At 42.2% G+C, this 20,364-nt stretch overlaps 1 protein-coding gene across 1 annotated transcript in view; it reads left to right on the top strand.

Moving 5' to 3' along the window:
- Positions 1–746: 746 nt before the first annotated feature.
- The window catches only part of MPZL3 (myelin protein zero like 3), a 33,284-nt gene continuing 13,666 nt past the window's right edge, over positions 747–20,364 (top strand). Inside the window, exons 1-2 of the mRNA XM_004456325.5 lie at positions 747–852; positions 19,889–20,055. Coding sequence (XP_004456382.1) covers positions 780–852; positions 19,889–20,055 — 240 coding nt within the window. The 5' untranslated portion in view covers positions 747–779. The remainder of the gene's footprint in view (positions 853–19,888; positions 20,056–20,364) is intronic.

Here is a 20,364-nt window from a genome sequence, read left to right as displayed (position 1 = left end):
TCCTGCTTTCATTAAACAAATAGGGATTCCGCAAGAATAATCTTGACTAAAGATAAAAGGTACCGTCCCAGCTCTTTCAGAAAGATAGGACATTTCATAACATTACTCCTTTTTCCAAACAAAAGGATACACAAAACGCAGTTCCTATTTTCCTCCAATATATGCTATAAAGATTTGATCTTCACGTTGCCACTGCCAACAGCAATTTTTAAAAATTAAAAAATTAAAAAAATTTTAAAAAGATACATAGATCACACAAAACTAATAACAATTTAATAAACTCAGGAAATACTGAGCTGGATGCTCTAATAGGTAGACTATGAATATGAACCAGAGATTGAGCCACATATTAGTCATGAAGGCCTAGTACATAGTTATCCATATACTGACTGATCCTGTATGATCTACTAGGTCCTTATGAACTCCATAGGAATCTCGTCTTAAGAGTGTCCAACTACGATAATCTAGGGGTACAAAGACTTCTGGAAGCGTCAAGTTCAAGATTAGGTCCTGTGGAAATCTATAAAAATTAAGCCCTTCTTCAATTTATTGTGAAATTTCCGAGAAGTAGTAGCCTTCATCTTCAAACAAAAGACCAATTTATTCCCACTCATGAGCAAGCTTAGGTACAGGTCTAGAAAGAAGCCACGTTCCTATGGCAACCTGTGACCGCCATTTTAAGTTTTCAGGCTGCCTCCGGCTCGCGTCACTTCCGGTGTTACCTGGATAGTTACCGGGAGTCGTAAACAAGGTGTGCAAGCATCTGGGGAGCTGTCGGGATGCAGCAGAGTGGAGCAGCTGGAGGCCGTGGCTGCGCTTTCTTCCAGCTGCTGAGCATTCTGTTCTCCCTGGGTGAGTGAGACAGCGGACTCAGACCCACTTCCGGCCGGGGGTTTGGGGAAGATGGTCGCTTTTCCGGTTCCGGGTGGGGGTCTCAGGAACGCCCCCTCTCTGCTTCAGAGGAGAGAGGAGGTGGGGTGGGGACCGGGAATCTTTGTTGTCACGTTGTCACCACCCGCTGGAGGGGCTTGCTAGCTTGTCAGCCGTTTACCGAGCCCGTGGGAGGTCGACACCTTGCGTGACTTCTCACTGTATTCTGGTGATGGTATGACTGGATGGAATCACGGAGCGGTCTGGCCTTGGGGGCACCTGATGTTATGTCATGCACTACCAGTGGTTGATTTTGCTGTTGTTTTGTGGGCTGTATCTCCTGATTAGAAAAGGGCAACCCTAGTATTTAGTAATCTGTCCCAGTAATTTTGGGAAAGAAAATTGCAACTGTTGGTAATTATATTTTTCTTTAGTTGATTGTCAAGGGCTATGAAATAAAACGTTTATTAGTCACAAGAGTTGTGATGTTATTTCGTTAAACAATATAACATATTGTTAAGGAAAAACCAACTGCCATAGTATTAATATTTTAATAACACCTTTTTTAAAAAGTAAAAGAAAAGGCACGTAATTCTGTTAAAATTTTAATCTGTTAAAACTATTATCAGAAGTGCACTATTCACGCTATCACATATTCTTGCAATTTGGGGAAGTTTTGCTTTCACACAATTTTCATATTGCATGATTTTCAATCCAACCTATTTACATTCATTTTAGGGTGTAATTATTTCCGGGATTTTGTGCGTGTGTCTTCTTGGGAAATCAAATATTTGTAGGACCCAGGTAGTATTAATATACCATCTGGGTATCATAGCTATTAATATATAGCTAACATTAGAGTGAATTGCCAACTTCATAAAATTTTCTTGTGTCTAATAGGAATTTCTGAAAGAAACTTTAAATATAAGGATTTCAGTTGCCCTAAATCTTAGCAGGGAAGGTGAGGAAGTTTTTATCTGGTGACTAACACTCATGCAGCCAGCACAGCACACTCCCTGGTTCCTCCCAACTGTCTGTGTCATCACAAGTGCCCAGTATTTCAGTTAAATTATTTTGCAATATAGTATTTAGGCTGGCCTACTATCATTCCAGATTCATAATTCATAATCTCAGTTCTCTCTCCCTCCCAACCCCATTCTCCATCACTCTTGCTCTCTCTCTCTTTCTCACACACAGGAAATGTTCAAATAGTGTCCTATTGAGGGAAAAAAAATCTTAAACCTGATGTCATTTTGTGTTGAAGAATATACATCAAATCCAGTAGACCAAATAATAATTCAGTCACATAAAAGTTTTTATGATCTCTGTGCACTTGTGAATAGATTTATCTTTTGCCTTTTTATAGCAGCTTTATTGAGACGTAATTCCCATACCATAAAATTTACCCATTTAAAGCATACAATCCAATGTTTTTTAGTGTATTCAGAGTTGTACAGCCATTACCACAATTAGTTTTAGAATATTTTCATCCAGACAAACCCAGATTCCATTAACAGTCACTCCCTATTCCCTCTTTCCCTAGTCCCTGTCAACCACTAATCTATTTTCTGCCTCTTTGGATCTGCTAATTCTGGACATTGCATATAAATGGAATCATAAAATATGTACCCGTTTGTGACAAGCTTCTTTCACTTAGCATGTTTTCAAAGTTCATCCTTTTTTTTTTGCTTTACTTATGTTTTGAATATGTTAGATGATAGATTTTGGTTTCAACCAGTGTTTATTTGTCTCTCCTCTTCAAAGATAGGACCCGTTAAATTACTAGCTTGTTTGAATTCTCCCTCAATTATAAATCTGGTCCTGTTGTATCAGTTGTATAAGTACATAGAAGTAACACACTAGGCAGCCTAGGAACTTCTTACACTTTTCTCTTTTCCATTTAAGAGTGCTATTATATGAATCAAAGGTTGGCAGATTTATATTTTGGAAAGTGGGGTGCAGGAAATTGGGTGCCTTGTTTTGTCATATTTAACTTCTTGCATGTACAAAATTATTTATGTTAGAATGTGGTTTTCTTCTCTTCCTCCAAGATTATATTTTTTAAAATTATTTTGAATATTTCTATAGTCGGCTGTTTTTACCTGCTATGAATGCTTTTTAACCCAGGTGAAAAGATAAGTATTTTTTGCAGGGACATTAGGCCTATACAGGATAAAAATATTTGAATGAATGTTGCATTGGATTGGTATTTTATTTCTTCTGATTTATTTTATGAATGGAGGAAACAAACTATTTTATAGCCATTTATTTAAAAAACACTTTTAATTGCAGTATAATATATGTAAAGGAAAGTGCACATAAGTGTACAGCTCAATGAATTTTAATAAACTGGACACAATTGAGTAATAGTACCCAAATTAGGAAACAATGTTAGGGCACCCCAGAAGCCTTCCTCATGCTTCCTTCCAGTCATTAGCCCATCTCTCCTAGGCGAACCAACATCCTAACTTTAAACCATGCAGATTAGTTTGGTTCATCCATAGATCTTATTTGTCTGTAACTATACATTTAAGAACCCCTCATCCAGTGTTTAAATTCTAGTAAAGTGACGTCAAATATTGATAAATTTGTGATGAAATCATGCTCATGAATATGGAATTCAAATTTATTAACAAGGAAGAAGTTGGTAACTAGGTAGCTCTATTGATGGTATACTTTCTATAATTTAGTAACCAAAAATTGCTTGGAACTTGTAATTTATGTATGTATATATGTATGTATTTATCATTGTCTGCTTTCTGTGTCCATTCACTGTGTGTTCTTCTATGTCCCCTTGTATTCTCATCAGGCATCAGGTGGCACTGGGGATCTGTGTCTCTTTTTGTTGTGTCATCTTGCTGCGCCAGCCGTCCATGTGTGTGGCACCACTCCTGGGTGGGCTGCGATTTTGTGCAGGATGGCTCTCCTTTGTGTGGGGCCACTCCTAGCTTGGGGGCACCCTTATGTGGGCCAGCAGTCCTTGTGCGCAGCAGTACTGTGCATGGACCAGCTCACCACACGAGCCAGGAGGCCCTGGGTATCGAACCCTTGGACCTCCTATATGGTAGGCAGATGCTCTGTCTGTTGAGCCATATCTGCTTCCCAGAACTTGTAATTTTTATGCTTATTTTCTAACAGTTATTGTTTTATAAATAGCAAACTGTTGGTTTGGTTTAGTTGAATAATTATTAAGTATTCACAATGTGCTATGCTCTGTTTTGATGAACTCACGGTCTTTTGGAGGAAACAGACAAGTCAATAGATAATTTTAGAATCTGGTACTAAAAGAAAGTTGCACAGAAAGCCAGGGAGCACAGAGAGGTTTCTTATTCTGTTATGAAGATCCAGGGGAGACTTCCTGGAGGTGTTACCCAAGTTAAATCTTGAAAGGGGAATAAGAGTTTGAGGCAGGGAGTGAAGAAAATTCCAAAAATAGAGAATGGCATAAATAAGACATGGAAACTTTTAAAAAAACTTTTCAAGTAAGTTCTGAATCTCAATCTGATTGGACTAGTTTGGATCATGTGTCGACCCCAAAGCAATCTTTGTAGTGGAGAATGGAGAAGCTGGAGCCAGCTTCTACAGGTTGTCAAGAACCAATTATGCTTTCTCTTCCTAACTCAGCATTTGGTGGCTTTTACCTTTGTAGCTGAATTAACCATGGTAGGAGTATTTACACCAGGACAAATGTCAAACGTTACATATCAGGGCTTTTTTAAAATTAATTTTTTTTTTTTTAGCTATTTACTAGTATACCACTGGTTTAACATTCATCCTCAGAACTGGGAGTAGAGTCAATTGCTAGTTATTCTTTGTTTGCTCCTGTAGCAGTTTGATATTATTGATAAATTCCAAAAAGAAATATTGGATTGTGTTTGTAAACTGATCTTTTCCTCTGGGCATATTAGATTATATTGGATTCAGAGGTTTGCTTGATTAAGTAATCATGTAAACCTCTTGTGCCAGTAGGGCGCTGAGTCCCCATCCTTCGGTGGTTGGGGACTCACAGATAAAAGGCATGGCAAAGGACAGAGTTGAAGATTTTTGATGTTGGATTTTTGATGTTGGAGTTTGATGCTGAAGCCTTAAGCTGGAGCTCTAGGAAGAGAAGAACCCTAAGCCTGGAAAGAAGCAAGCCTGGGAAGAGAAGAACCCAGGAAGCCTGAACCCTCATAGACGTTGGCAGCCATCTTGCTCCAACATGTGAAAATAGACTTTGGTGAGTGAGGTAACTTATGCTTTATTGCCTTGTATCTGTAAGCTCCTACCACAAATAAATACCCTTTATAAAAACCAACTGATTTCTGGTATTTTGCATCAGCACCCCTTTGGCTGACTAATACAGAATTTTGTACCGAGGAGTAGGGAAGTGCTTTTGCAATTACCAAAATGCTGGAAAGGTTTTATAAATGGGTAAGGGGTATTTTTTTGGAGGAATTGTGAAATGCTTGATGGAAAAGGCCTAGATCACTTTGAAGAGACTGTTGATAACAATATGGCTGCTAAAGAACCTTTTTATAATGCATTAGAAGTAAATGATGAAACTATCATTGGAAACTGGAGGAAAGGTGATCTGTGGTTTTAAAGTTGCAGAGAGCTTAGCAAGATTAACTCCTGGTGTTTTATGGAAGGCAGAATTTGAAAATGGTGAGCCTAGGCATTTAGCTGAAGAATTTCCAAAGTAAACCCTGAGAATGTAGCTTGATTTCTGCTTGCAGCTTATAGCAAAATGCTAGATGAAAGAGATATGCTGAGGACTGAACTGTCGGGCACAAAGAAATCAGAAACTGATTCTGGAAATTCCAAGCCTCTGGAAATCAAGCTCCCAGATGAAAGTGCCTCATTGGCGTACTTAACTAAACTTGGATCTTGTAAATCAGGATTGAAGATGCAGTTATCTCGGACAGACTTGTAGAAAGTCTTACTGTCTGATGCCTTGGACTCCTGCTTCTTGCATGCTAAACCAATAAGGTTTTGAGAGAACTGTATGAAAAAAAAAAACACTGTCAGTGTGGACTAAAAGGGGCTTGGAAAGGAGAGATTGAGAGCGAAACAGCTTTAAGAGGAAAACCGTAGAAGCTGAGATCTGGAATTAGGACATCACTTTGGGCCAAGAGAGGAACCCCACCCGTGTGTACAGAGAGGGTGAGTTTGCCTCAGCAGTTGAAGAGGGTGGATGTTCCTGTCCGATGTTCTGGGAGAGTTTTGCTGCCCCAGGGTACAGAGAGGGTAGAGCACATTCCCCAAGGATTAGGGTGGTTAAGTCAGCACTCCACAGGTCTGAGAGGGGTGGATCTGTCCCCCAAAGCTTGGGGAAGACCAGGTGGTCAACTCACTGCTGAGAGGGTTGAGCCTATTTGCCAAAGGTTAGGGGGAACGTTGTCTTCATGTCACTGTACTAGGGGGGTTAGGATTCTAACCCAAAGATTGGGTAAGGTGTGGCAATCACCCGAAAACTCTTGGAGGGAGAGGTCTGGAGCTTGGTTGACACCTATGCTTGATGAGGGTGGAACCAAGAAAATGGCTATTGGGCAAGCCTGTGGGAAGGGTGGGTTCCCATAGGCACCAAGGAGAAGAAACCATCATCTTAAGAATGACTCTCGGACTGAAATCAAATGGAGGATGCCCTGTAGGTTTACTGAACGTAGAGGACCCATGACTCATGTTTCCCTTCCAATTTCTCCTTATTGTAATGAAAATGTTTATCCTTTGTCCATTTGTGTATTGGAAGTAGATGGATTGTTTTATAGGTTTCAGAGTCTATAGCAGACAGGACTTTGCCCCAAGACAAACTATTTCTTTAAATTGATTGTGATATGATTTAGTACTTACATTATTACTGATTTAAGGTTTTTTTTGAATATTGTAATGTCTTTTTGGAATTCAGCGGGTGGAATGTAGCAGTTTGATATGGTTATGAATTCCAAAAATAGATACTGGATTGTGTTTGTAATCTGGTCTGTACCTGGGCATGATTGAGTTATGATTAGGGCTTTTATTGGGCCACATCATTAGGGCATTAAAATAAAAGGCATGGTAAAGAACAGAGTTGAGGGGTTTTTTATGTTGGAGTTTTGATGTTGGAGTTTGATGCTGAAGCCTTACGCTGGAGCCCTGGGAAGAGAGGACCCCTAAGCCTAGAAAGAAGCAAGCCTGGGAAGAGAAGAACCTAGGAAGCCTGAACCCTCGCAGACGTTGGCAGCCATCTTGCTCCAACATGTGAAAATAGACTTTGGTGAGGGAAGTAACTTACGCTTTATGGCCTTGTATCTGTAAGCTCCCACCCCAAATAAATCTCCTTTTTAAAAATCAACTGATATCTGGTATTTTGCATCAGCACCCCTTTGACTGACTAATACAGCTCCCTTCTCAGTAGATCCGTTCATTGCCCTTCTCTACTTCCTCTGGCTTCCAGTTGGGTTTGGCCAATGGGAGGTATTGGCAGGAGATTGGAGGGCAGGAGTGGGGAGAGGTGAGGGTGTTTTTTTCCTTCTCCTTCCCTGCTTTAGTGTCATGGTTGTATCTTTTTTAGGACTGTAGCTACTGTCAGGTGACCCAGACTCCAGCTCTCACCAGGCTCAGTAATGCCGTTTCCTCCCCTTTCCCATTAAGGCCTGGCTGTGGTCAAGGCTTTGTGCCTTTGTTGGTTCCCTTGACCTTACTTACACACTGTACAATCTCAGAGTGTGCCTTCTGTTTCCTGCCTGGACGGCTGATAAAAGTCATCTTTCCCCAAGCTTATGAGCCATGTGGGAAGAATGGATATTCAAAGAAAATCTGGGTACTGTTAGGATGGGAGGCAAGGGGGATGGATATTGAGCTGTCAACAAACAAACATTTACGACACTGAATTTGAGGTTGAGTGCTGGTGATATCCAGTTAACATTTGGATGCAGGTCATGGCTAGCAATATAAATTGGGGGATCGTTAGCATATCAGTGGTTGTTAAATCTATAATAGTGGATAGCATTGTGCAAGGAAAACATGATGAATGAAGAACTGTGGGCTCAGGATGGAACTCTAAGGAACATCCGTGTCTAAGGGATGATTAGAAAAGGAGTCTCAGAAAGTGATTTGATTGAAACTGTTAGAGATGTGGAGTTTGTGGGTGCATCACAATCAATGTGGAGAGTTGATTGGAGGGACTAATGAAACTCCGATTAGTAACTCTAATCCAGATCTCTTTCTTTATTCCAAACCAGGGGTTGGCAAACTTTTTCTGTAAAGGACTAGACGTTTACTTTTTCTGTAAATATCTGAGGCTTTGTGGGCCACAGTCTCTGTTGCAACTTCTCAACTGTGCTGGAGTAGTACAAAAGCAACCGTAGGCAATACATCGATGAATGAACATGGCTGTGTTTAATAAAACTATATTTGTGAAAAAAACATTGTGTTTGGCTCCTGGGTCATTGTTGACCGACCCCTGCCCTAAACCGACTGCCATTTGACTTTATCCTGTGGGTATTTCAAAAGCATCGTTTTTTGTTTTGTTTTGTTTTTAAGATTTATTTTATTTATTTCTCTCCCCTTCCCCCTGTTGTCTGCTGTCTGTGTCCGTTTGCTGTGTGTTCTTGTGCGTCCGCTTGCATTATCCGGTGGCACTGGTAAGCTGTGTCTCTTTTCGGTTGTGTCATCTTGCTGAGTCAGCTCTCTGTGTGCGGCGCCATTCCTGGGCGGGCTGTGCTTCTCTTATGCGGGGCGGCTCTCCTTGCAGGGTGCACTCCTTGCGCATGGAGCACCCCTATGTGGGGGCACCCCTCTGTGGCACGGCACTCCTTGCACGCAGTAGCACTGCGCGTGGGCCAGCTTGCCACATGGGTCAGAAGGCCCTGGGGATCGAACCCTGGACCCTCCCTATGGAGATAGATGCTCTATCAGTTGAGACTCATCCGCTTCCCTACCTCTTATTTTCTCTTCTCCGTGTCTCCTGTTGCGTCATCTTGCTGCACCAGCTCTCCACATTGGCTGGCACTACTGCGCGGGCAGCATTTCCATGTAGGGTGGTATTCCTGCATGGGCCAGCTCACCATTTGGGCCAGCTTGCTCTTCCAGGAGGCCCTCGGCATCGAACCCTGGACCTCCTATATGGTAGATGGGGGCCCAACCACTTTTTTTTTTTTTAAGATTTATTTTATTTATTTCTCTCCCCTTCCCCCCCACCCCAGTTGTCTGTTCTCTGTGTCTATTTACTGTGTTGTGTGTTCTTCTTTGTCCACTTCTGTTGTCAGCGGCACGGGAATCTGTGTTTCTTTTTGTTGCGTCATCTTGTGCGTCAGCTCTCCGTGTGTGTGGCGCCATTCCTGGGCAGGCTGCATTTTCTTTCACGCTGGGTGGCTCTCCTTATGGGGCATACTCCTTGCGTGTGGGGCTCCCCTACGCGGGGGATACCCCTGCGTGACACAGCACTCCTTGCGCGCATCAGCACTGCGCATGGGCCAGCTCCACACAGGTCAAGGGGGCCTGGGGTTTGAACTGTGGACCTCCCATGTGGTAGATGGACGCCCTAAGCACTGGGCCAAGTCTGCTTCCCCCAACTCCTTTTTTATGATGTTTTTGGTTATTTGGGTCCCCTTTCTCTTCTAGATGAATTTGGCAATTACCTTTTCTATTTATGTAAAGTAGGATGTTGGAATTTTTAAAAAAAATTTCTCTCCCCTTCCCCCTTCCCCCGCCCCCTGCAGTTGTCTGCTCTCTGTGTCCATTCGCTGTGTGTTCTTCTGTGCCTGCTTGTATTCTTGTCAGCGGCACCTGGAATCTGTGTCTCGTTTTTTTGTTGTTGTTGCGTCATCTTGCTGCATCAGCTCTCCATGTGTGAGGCGCCATTCCTGGGCAGGCTGTACTTTTTTCGCGCTGGGCGACTCTCCTTATGGGGCGCACTCCTTGCGTGTGGGGCTCCCCTATGTGGGGGACACCTCTGTGTGGCCCGGCACTTCTCGCGTGCATCAGCACTGTGCATGGGCCAGCTCATCACACAGGTTAGGAGGCCCTGGGTTTGAACCTTGGACCTCCTGTATAGTAGGTGGACACCCTATCCATTGGGCCAAATCTGCTTCCTGAAGATGTTGGAATTTTGATTGGTATTATATTGAACCTATAAATCACTTTGGGTAGGATTGACATCTTCATATTTAGTCTTCCAACCCATGAACATGGAATATCTTTCCATTTGTTTAGGTCTATTTTGATTTCCTTTAGCAGTGTTTTGTGGTCCTGTACCTCTTTGGTTAAATTGATTCCTAATTATTTGAGACTTTTTGCTGCTATTGTAAGTGAAATTTTTTTCCTGATTTCCTCCTCAGATTGTTCAATACTAGTGTATGGAAATGTTGCTGATTTTTGCATGTTGGTCTTGTATCATGCCACTTTGCTGAACTCATTTATTGTTTAATAGCTCAAGTAGCTTTGTCATAGATATTTTGGAATTTTCTAAATATAGGATCATGTCATCTGAGAATAGTGAGAGTTTTACTTCCTCTTTTCTTATTTGGATGCCTTTTTTTCCCTTGTCTAATTGTTCTAGCTAGAACTTCTAACATGATGTTGAGTAACAGTGGTGACAATGGGCATTCTTGTCTTTGTCCCAATCTTAGAGGGAAAGCTTTCAACCTTTTACCGTTGAGTACAATGTTGGCTATGGGTTTTCTAAATTTTGTTTTTTTATTTATTGCTTGTTGTCTGCTTTCTGTGTCCATCTGCTGTGCACTCTTCTGTGTTTGTTGCGTCACCTTGCTGAGTCCGCTCTCCGCAGTGCTTACGGGCTGGGCGGCACTCTGCGGCGCTTGCGGGTGAGCCTGCCTTCACAAGGAGGCCCTGAGACCTGACCCCAGGGCCTCCCATATGGTAGATGGGAGCCCAATTGCTTGAGCCACATCTGCTTCCCAGTTTTGTCCCTTTTATTAATATATAAAGGCCTTCAGTATCTCATAACTTTTTTGCATTAAAAGTTTGTTTTGTCTGATATTAGTATAGCTACCCCTACTCTTTTTGGTTACTCTTTGTGTGGAATATCTTTTACTAACCTTTCACTTTCAGCTGATTTGTATCCCTCGATCTAAGATGAGTCTCAGTCTCTTGTAGACAGCATATGGATGGTTCGTGTTTTAATCCGTTCTGTCAGCCTATATCTTTTGATTGGAGGTTTAATCCATTCATATTAAATGATATTACTGTAAATGCATTATTTTTTTTATTTCTAGTTTTTAAAGATTTATTTTATGTATTTCTCTCCCCTCCACCCCAGTTGTCTGCTTTGTCACCTTGCTGTGTCATTTCTTCATGTGTGCAGCACCACTCCTGGGTGGGCCTTGCTTTTTTCATGCAGGGCGGCTCTCCTTGTGGGGCACACTCCTTGAGTGTGGGGCTCCCCTACATGGGGGACACCCCTGCATGACAGAGCATTCCTTGCATGCAGCAGCACTGCACATGGGCCAGGAGGCCCTGGGTATTCAACCCTCAACCCTCCATATGGTAGGTGGATGCTCTATCAGTTGAGCCATGTCTGCTTCCCTATAAATGCATTATTTATCTCCACCATTTTATTCTTTGGTTTTCATATGTCATATCTTATTTTCACCTGAAATTTTACCCTTTTGATTATCTTTCCTGATAGTCTTCCCTTCTATACTTTCCTCCAAGCTTCCCTCTCCTGTCTTTTCCTTTCTGGCTGTAGGGATCCCTTTAGTAGTTCTTGTGCTTCTTTCAGAGCTAGATTCCTTTTTATGAATTCTCTTAGTTTCTGCTTATTTGTGAATATTTCAAACTCACCTTCATATTTGAAAGACAATCTTGCCAGATAAAGAATTCTCTGCTGGCAGTTTTTCTCTTCCAGTATCCTAATTATCTCTTACCACTATCTTTTCTTCTCTGTGGTTTCTGATGAGAAATCTGCACTAAGTCTTACTGGGTATCCCCTGTATGTGATAGTTTGCTTCTCACTTGCTGCCTTCAGAATTTTGTTTTCACTTTTAGCATTTATTGTTCTGAGTAGGATGTGTCTTGGAGTAGGTCTATTCAGATTTATTCTGATTGGAGTACTCTGCATTTCTTGGACACATACATTTATATCTTTCATGAGAGTTGGGAAATTTCCAGCCACTGTTTCTGACCCTTTTCTCTTTGCCTTCTGGAACTCCCACGACACGTATGTTGTTGTGTTTCATGTTATCATTCAACTCCCTGAGCCCCTGCTCAATTTTTTCCATTCTCTGTTCTTCTCTTTCTTCATTTTCAGCTGTTCTGTCTTCTACATCATTTAGTCTCTCTTCTGTGATCTCAAGTCTGCTGTTGTATGTGTCTAATTTTTTTTTTAGGTACTAGGGCCAGGATTGAACCCTGGACTTTGTATGTGGGAAGATAGCACTTGACCACCAAGCCACATCAGCTCCCCTGAGTTGGTTTTTTCATTTGTATGCTTGTTGTTTCTATTTTTTTTTTTATGAGGCACTGGACTGAACCTGGGATCTCCCATGTGGAAAGCAGGTGCTCAACTGCTTGAGCCACATCTACTTCCCTCTAATATGTTTTTAATCTCACCTATTGTCTTTTTTTTTTTTTTTTTTACCATAAGCACTGTTATTTTTCTCTTTAGGTTTTCAAATTCTTTGTGCTTGCCCAGTGTCGTCTTGATGTCCTTTATCTCTTTAATCATATTGTCTTTTGAGTCATTCATTTGATTTAGGAGATTTATATGATCCTCGTTGATTAGTTATCACAAATCCCATATCTCATCTGGGGATTTGGTATCTTTCTTAGCTTGAGCCATATCTTCATTTTTCTTAGTATGTCTTGTAATTTTTTGCTAATGTGTAGGCATCTGATTATGATGATATGTTTACTCTGGTGCTCACTTTTTCTCTCTTGCATAGGGGTTTAGTGGTGGGAGGCTGTGTGTTACTGCTCTTCTTTGTTTCTTGGTTCAGCCTGTTCTAGATCTTTATAATTGTTCCTGTTTAGTTGCTCAAATCTGGGCCATGGACTTGGTAATGGGTTGCAGAGCAGTTTCCAAGGTCTTGGGGAGGGAGGCTATAAAAAGCCTCATTTATTTTCCTTGCAAGCACTTCCTTGGTCTGCCAGCAGATGGTGTTCCCTGGCAGACCTCTCAGCTCAAACCTAGGTTGGAATATGTTCACTGTAACCCTGATTGGAATAATGTGCCTTAGGTTCCTGCCTCAAGGCTATTGAGAGCCTTGAAAATCAAATTTTCTCATAAGCTCTTCTCTTCCCTTTGCCTGCAGCACCTTCCTTTTCCTGGGTAGGAAATAATTCCACTCCCCTTTGCATCCTCAACAACCAGTCCTGGTCAGTAGGGAGGGTGTTTGAGAGGGTCTGATCTCTTTAGTCCCCTGCCAGCTCCCAGGTAAACAATGGTGTGGCCCCACCCAGCCTGGAGGGCTTATGGGAAACAGCAGACCAAATTTGTTGGTCAAAAGCCTTAGGCTGTGCTCCTCTTTCTTCCCTTTCCTGATGAAGAGGACCCTAGTGGCCCCCTCTATCTGTAGTAACTGCTGGCCAGGGGCTGGAGGGCTCAAAGCTGTCTGCTTAGCAGGTGGGGGAATGGGCACCTGCAGCTGCAGCTGCAGCTGCAGCTTTTACTCATGGAGTTTGCCCATTGATGGTATTTTTCTTTCTCTTTGCCCCCTTTCTTCTCGGTGGTATCCAGCCTATCTTGGTGTCCTATATCCTAGAACACTTCCATTTTCTACTTATCCCCTAGGCATTTTTCTGGGAGCCCTGGGTCTCTCTAATCCTGCATCTTCTTGGAAGTTCTCATCGTCACTCTTGACTCCTCTTGTCTTCCCTAGAGTGCCTTTTAAAAATGCAAATTTCGTCATGTCTCTTCTCATTCAGTACCACATTTAAGCATCTTCCATGAACCCTCCTCCCCATTACTCTAATGATAAGGATCCAAATCTCTAATGTTCTGCATGGCCTGGCTCCTAGCCTCATCTTATCCACCCTGCCTCCCCCCCATGCTCCTTCCATTGCAGTTCAGTTCCTTGACTGATTGTGCCCCCTCATGGCACAGGCTTTTTTTGTCTATGCTGTATTCTCTGCCTGGGATGCATTCCCTCTCCTCAACTTGCTACCCTTCCTTCAGATCTCAGCTCAAAAGTGACTTTTCTGGGAAGCTTCCACTAACCACTTCCACCTGTCACATCATAACAGGTGCAGATCTCATTACCACTGTTTGTCTTTCTTTCATAGCACTTATCAGAGTTTGTGTGTGTATTTATCTTTGTGGTTACTTGATTGAGTCTCTAACTTCCTCTGTATTTTAAGCCCCAAACAGGGGGGTTATATATATTTTGCTCACATTTAAACCTAAACCCAGAGGGTGGCACAAAACAGATGCTCAATAGATATGTATTTGAACAACAAGTAAATGAATGAGGGTATTGTCCTGTTGTCATGGGAGCCCTTGGAAAGAAGAGTTCAAGGAGAAAGCAGTCTGCTGTAGAAAGGTCCAGTAAGAGAAGGATAAGAAAATGTTGGAGGGTTATTTTTTTAAGAGCAGTTTTAGGGTTACAGAAAAATCATGCATTACATATATAGTTCCTGTATACTGCCCTTTCATTCCCTGGCCCTCACACAGTTTTCCCTATTATTAACACTTGGCATCAGTGTGGTACCTTTGTTACAAGGGATGAAATAATATTATTGCTATTAACTATAGTTACCTTAGGGTTTACTCCGTGTTGTACAGTACTATGGTTTTTAAAAATTCTAGTAACATTTATACAACCTAAAAATTATAATTATAGGCATTTTCAAGTATACAGGTCAGTGGCTTTAATTCTTTCACAGTGTTGTGCTACCCTCACTGCCATTCATTACCAAAACTTTTCCATCACCTCAAACAGAAACTCTGTAGGCATTATCCATTAGATTTCACAGTTCTGAGTCTTATGATGCCCTTTACTAGGCAGAAGAGTGACTTAGAAGTGAATGGGAAGGGATGGGATGGAGACTTCAGGTCTAGACAACTTTTTTTTTTTAAGATTTATTTTATTTATTTCTCTCCCCTTCCCCCTGTTGTCTGCTCTCTGTGTCTGTTCACTGTGTTTTCTTCTGTGTCCACTTGCATTCTTGTCATGCGGCACTGGGAAACTGTGTCGCTTTTTTTGTTGCGTCATCTTGCTGTGTCAGCTCTCCATGTGTGTGGTGCCACTCCTGGGAGGGCTGTGCTTTTTGTGTGGGGTGGCTCTCCTTGTGGAGTACACTCCTTGCATGTGGGGCACCCCTACGTGGGGGACACCCCTGTGTAGCACGGTCCTCCTTGTGCGCAGCAGCACTGCGCGTGGGCTAGCTCACCACATGGGTCAGGAGGCCCTGGGTATCGAACCACAGACCCTCCATATGATAGACAGATGCTCTATCAGTTCAGCCACAACCGTTTCCTGTAGACAACTGTTTTACAAAACCTGGCTTAGAAATGAAAGAGAGGGTAGTAGTGGGTGATCAAATAATTATTGTAGGAAAGATTGCTATTATTTTTGTTTGTTCTTATTTGTTTGATTGTTTTTAAGGATGGGAGAGTCTTCTGTATATTTAGAGGCTGAGGGAAGGAGACAATTCTAAGAGAGTGAAGTTGAAAACAATAGAGAGGAGGTAGATGTGGCTCAAGTGATTGAGCTCCTGCTACCACATTGGAGATCCTGGGTTTGGTTCCTGGTGCCTCCTGGAGAAGATGAGCAAGACAGCAAGCTGGTGGGACAGGCAGGTGTGGTGAGCTGATGCAACAAGATGATGCAACACGGACACAAGAAGAGGAAAGACAATGAGAGATACAACAAAGCAGGGAGCTGAGGTGGCTCAAGTGATTGAGCATCTTTCTCCCACATTGGAGGTCCCAGGTTTGGTTCCTGGTGCCTCCTAAGGAGGAGCTGAGCAGACAGAGAGAGTACGCAGCAAATGGATGTAGAGAGGAGACAGTGCAAACAATGATAGGGGTTGGGAATAAATAAATACAACAAATCTTAAAAAAAAAAAAAAAGGAAAACAGTAGAGAGGGTTTTTTTTTTTCTGGGGGAGCAGGGTTTGGAGGGGATGGGATCTCAAGCAGATAGAAGACGTTGACCTTGTATAGGAAAAGGGACACCACAGCCTTTCAGGTTGGATTAAGGATGGGTGCAGATACAGGAAGGTGTGTGGCTGGCAGTTTGTATGGCCTCAAGTTTCTTGAAGAAGTAAGAGCTGACACTTCCTTCTGAGAATGAGTAGCTTGGAGGTTGTAGAGAAGACTGAAAAAAAGAGACTGGCAAAGGTCTGAGGTATCATGGAGAGAGGAGCTGACCAGGGCATATTAAAGGGTTGTCAGGCTTCACTGAAGGCTCACCTATGGGTGCGATTCATCAATTACTTATGTCCAACTGTCTGTGCTTTTGTGTGGTTTTCCTCCCTCAGAGCACCCCAGCCATGGTCATATAGGAGGACTGGGCTTTTCCTGAATGGGTGCAATGGAAAGACAAGTATACAGGGTGGTTTAGAGTATTGAAAATATCATAAAAAGGAAATTGGAAGAGAGTGGGTAACTTTGAACACACTTTGCTCATATAGTAGAACTTTTGGTGACCTGCCTGCTCTTTCTCTCATTCTCTTTCTGCCTGCTCCCCTTTCTCTGAATTTTTGCCCTTGTAATGTAATGTAATGTAATTTTACTTGCTTGTAATGGAGAAAAAACCTTTACAAATTGGGTGCAGTCAGTGGCATATGTGCTTGAGTAGCATTGTATAATGCTGAAGATTGACGAATAATGAAGAAAGAGCAATAAACTGTATCAGGGAATTTGGGAAGGCATCACAAAGCGGGGTGATATTGGAGCTAGGGTTTGCAGGTGTGTGAGTGTTGGGGAATGTGGTATGAGGAACAACCCAGGTAGGGTTGGTAGGGATGGGAGATTCTTTCAGATGAAGGAATATTCAAAGAAAGGTACTTAGGTATGAAAGGGACACTATGTATTAGAAATGGCAGGACATTCCAGGCGTGGTGAGTGGGATGAAATGGTTGGTAGACGGAGCAGGGTAAGTTGGTGGCCAGATTGTCAATGTTTTGATTTTATTCTAAAATCCAGCATGGAATTATTGAAAGTTTTTGAGTGTGTGTGATGTTCATTTTGATGTGGTCTAGATTTCTTTTTTTAATTTTAATTAAAAAAAAATTTTTTTAGGAGATACCAGGTATTGAACCCAGGACCTCAGGCATGAGAAGTAGGTGCTCAGCCACTGTGCTACATCTGCTCCCCTTGTGATGTTCATTTTAATAATATTTATTGAAAATTTCTATTCCAGGTGCCGTGCTAAGCATTTTATGTATATGTAATCTTATTGAATCATCTTGATGATCCAATGAATTAGGTCTTGCTATTATTATCATCTATCAAGTGAGGAAATTGAAGCTTGGGCAGGTTAGGTAACTATAATCTAGGTCTTGCAGCCAGAAAGTAGCTGAGCTGGAACGCGAATCTAGGTCTGACTAATTCTGAATCCATACTTCTATGCCTCTATACTATACCTTTGTTTTAAGATAAAGGAATGGGATGTGGGAAAGCATTTAGATTCCCCACATTTCTACCTACCTGTTTTTTTTTGAGATTTTTTATTTCTCTCCCCTTCTCTGCCCCGCCCCCCACCCCATTGTCTGCTCTCTGTGTCCATTCACTGTGTGTTCTTCTGTGTCTCCTTGTATTCTTGTCAGTGGCACTGGGAATCTGTGTCTCTTTTTGTTACGTCATCTTGCTGTGTCAGCTCTCCATGTGTGTGGCACCACTCCTGGGCAGGCTGCGCTTTTTTAGTGCGGGGCGGCTCTCCTTGCGTGTGGGGCACCCCTACGTGGGGGAATACCCCTGCATGGCATAGCACTCCTTGCGTGCATTAGCACTGCATGTGGGCCAGCTCACCACATGGGTCAGGAGGCCCTAGGTTTGAACCCTGGACTTCCCATGTGGTAGGCAGATGCTCTATCAGTTGAGCCAAATCCGCTTCCCCCGCCTATCTGTTTTTAGACCTAGATCTTGAGAGATGGGTAAAGATTTTTTTCAGGTGGGTGGGTCTGGAGTAAGGGCTTAGGAGAGAGTGGGGCTGAAGGATGAAGACTTTCCAGGCAGAGGGAAGAGCATTTTCAAAGGCACAGAAGCAAAGAACAAGTTCAGCACAGCAAAGTCAGAGAGGATGCTAGGAAGAACCAGAAGCAGTCGTCATCTTTGGGATGGGTCCGATTCTTATTAGAGTTGTGAGCACAGTCTTAGTCTCCTCCTTTGAAGAGGAATGCAAACAGACTAGATTGTCTAGAGAGGAGCTGAGAAAAAGGATTCAGAGCAGGCAGACATAAAGGCAGTGGAATTGATGACTCCTAACTGTGTCTATGATAGGAGAGGTTGAGAGTGTAGGCAGACCTGAAGAGATGACAGTGATGGTGACGAGACCACATCGCATCATGGAGCTCTTACTCTGGGCCAGGAAGGCTTCCTAGTGTTAACATATTGTCATTTAATCCTCACAATGATCTTCTGAGGAAAGTACTGTTATTATCATTCCCATGAGGGTAAGGAAACTGAAGAAGTAAAGTAACTTGCTTAGGTCATGGCAAGTCAGCAAGTGATGGGGTTGAGGTTTAAGTCCAGACCCTATGGCTTGACAGCCTGGGCTGTCACTCATGGCTCCATCTTGTCTGTACCAGAGGAACTGGTTTTCACAACTGGGTATGAGTTTGCTGCCTTCTGGAACCTTGCTACTCGGTTTACCTTTGGCCATCCAAAAGAATCATTGCCTATTGCAGTGGACAGGGAAGCAGGAATAGCAAAGTGTTGGTGATTTACTTTCATGAAATGTCTTCCTGATGAAATATACATTTTTACTCTCCACTCCCTGGAAGTAGGAGCTATTGGTCAGAAGAAAGTGCCAACTCTTTTTGGGGAGATGGAGTATCAAAGTTGAATATATGAGGTGGTTTTGGAAAGAGTTAAGTCTCTAGAGGGTTCAAAATGATACCTTATTCTTACATTGTAGAATGCATTAAATTGTTTTCTTTCCAGGATTTACTTTTTATTAGATATGTGATTCATTAACTAGCTTTAAGAAAGAGGGAAAAAACTATCTAAAACTTTGGGGTAGTTTATTAGCCAAAGAGATGCTGATGCAAAGTACCAAAAATTTGTTGGCTTTTATAAAAATATTTATTCAGGGTAAAAGCTTATAGTTACAAGGCCCTAAAGAGTCCAACTTAAGGTACCATAAGAGGTACTTTCTCACCAAAGTCAGTTGCCACGTGTTGAAGCAAGATGGCGGTGGTCTCTACCTGGTCTCTCATTCCTTCTTCCTCTTAAGGCTCCGTGGGCCCATCTTCTTTCTGTCTCAGCTGTAGGCTGGAATAGGGTTCATCTCTCTTTCTGGGGCCACAGGATCAAAGTTCTCTCCTCTTTTGTGTCATGATAAAGTTCTCTCCTCTGGCATCTATGGAGCTCTTTCTCTTTTCTCATGTATATTCTTCTGTGTGTCTTCTTCAATGAGTGTCCATTTATATAGCTCATTTTGCTGGTGGTTAAGGCAGTGGTAGCTTCAGCATGCAACTGTGCTGTTCTTAGACCACAAAACCTTAGAGCACGAAAGCTGCCAAATTCCCAGAGTGTGTGTGAGTGGGGGTGGCGGGGGCGACACTTAGCCTTTGGCCATCCAGAAGAATCATTGCCTATTGTACTTGTTTGTACTCGATTTATCCACTGGCCTCTATTTGGAAAAACACTGTTGTAACCAGGTTTCAATTTTTCACCTAAGCATTCATTCTATGATGTAAGATTTCAGAATTAAACAACAACAACAACAATAACAACAACAAAAACTCTTTAATGCAGATATCTGCTCCCTGTCCCTAGCGGGTTTGCCTGTAAAGATATTTATTGCTATGGGTTTTTTGATGAGAGCCCTAAAATGAAAAATAATATTTCTATATTGTTCACTCACATCTGTACATTCTACCCAAGAGAATAAATAATACATTTTAAATGTCTTGGGTTTGCTTTGATTAGGTATTCACACAGTCCTTTCCTTGGAGATTAAAGCAGATGCTCATGTTCGAGGTTATGTTGGAGAAAACATCAAGCTGAAATGCACCTTCAAGTCGACTTCAGCTGTCACTGACAAACTCACCGTAGACTGGACGTATCGACCTCCCAGCAGCAGCCGCACAGAATCAGTAAGTGCATACTTTTAAGGGAGTTCCCTTAAGTCTCCTGTGGACAACAATTTTGGAATCCTTTTTTTTTCTAAGTCACAAGCACACCATTGGCCTTCTCACCTTACAATAGAAGAGGAGCTTATATTTAAATGGAGATGAGCTTCTACTCTATATGGCATTTCATTTGGCCATACGGGGTTCTTTATTCTTCCACGTAAAAATGTTGCAAATAAGTTATAGGAAAAAAGCTGTCAGAAGCAGAGGAGGAAATGTGGTTTTGTTTGCTTTTTGGTCTTACCTTTTGCATGATTTCATAGCTTCATTTTC

The sequence above is a fragment of the Dasypus novemcinctus genome, chromosome 27, assembly GCF_030445035.2.
Source record: "Dasypus novemcinctus isolate mDasNov1 chromosome 27, mDasNov1.1.hap2, whole genome shotgun sequence".
NCBI lineage: Eukaryota > Metazoa > Chordata > Mammalia > Cingulata > Dasypodidae > Dasypus > Dasypus novemcinctus.
This window is presented reverse-complemented; position numbering and strand designations above follow the sequence as displayed.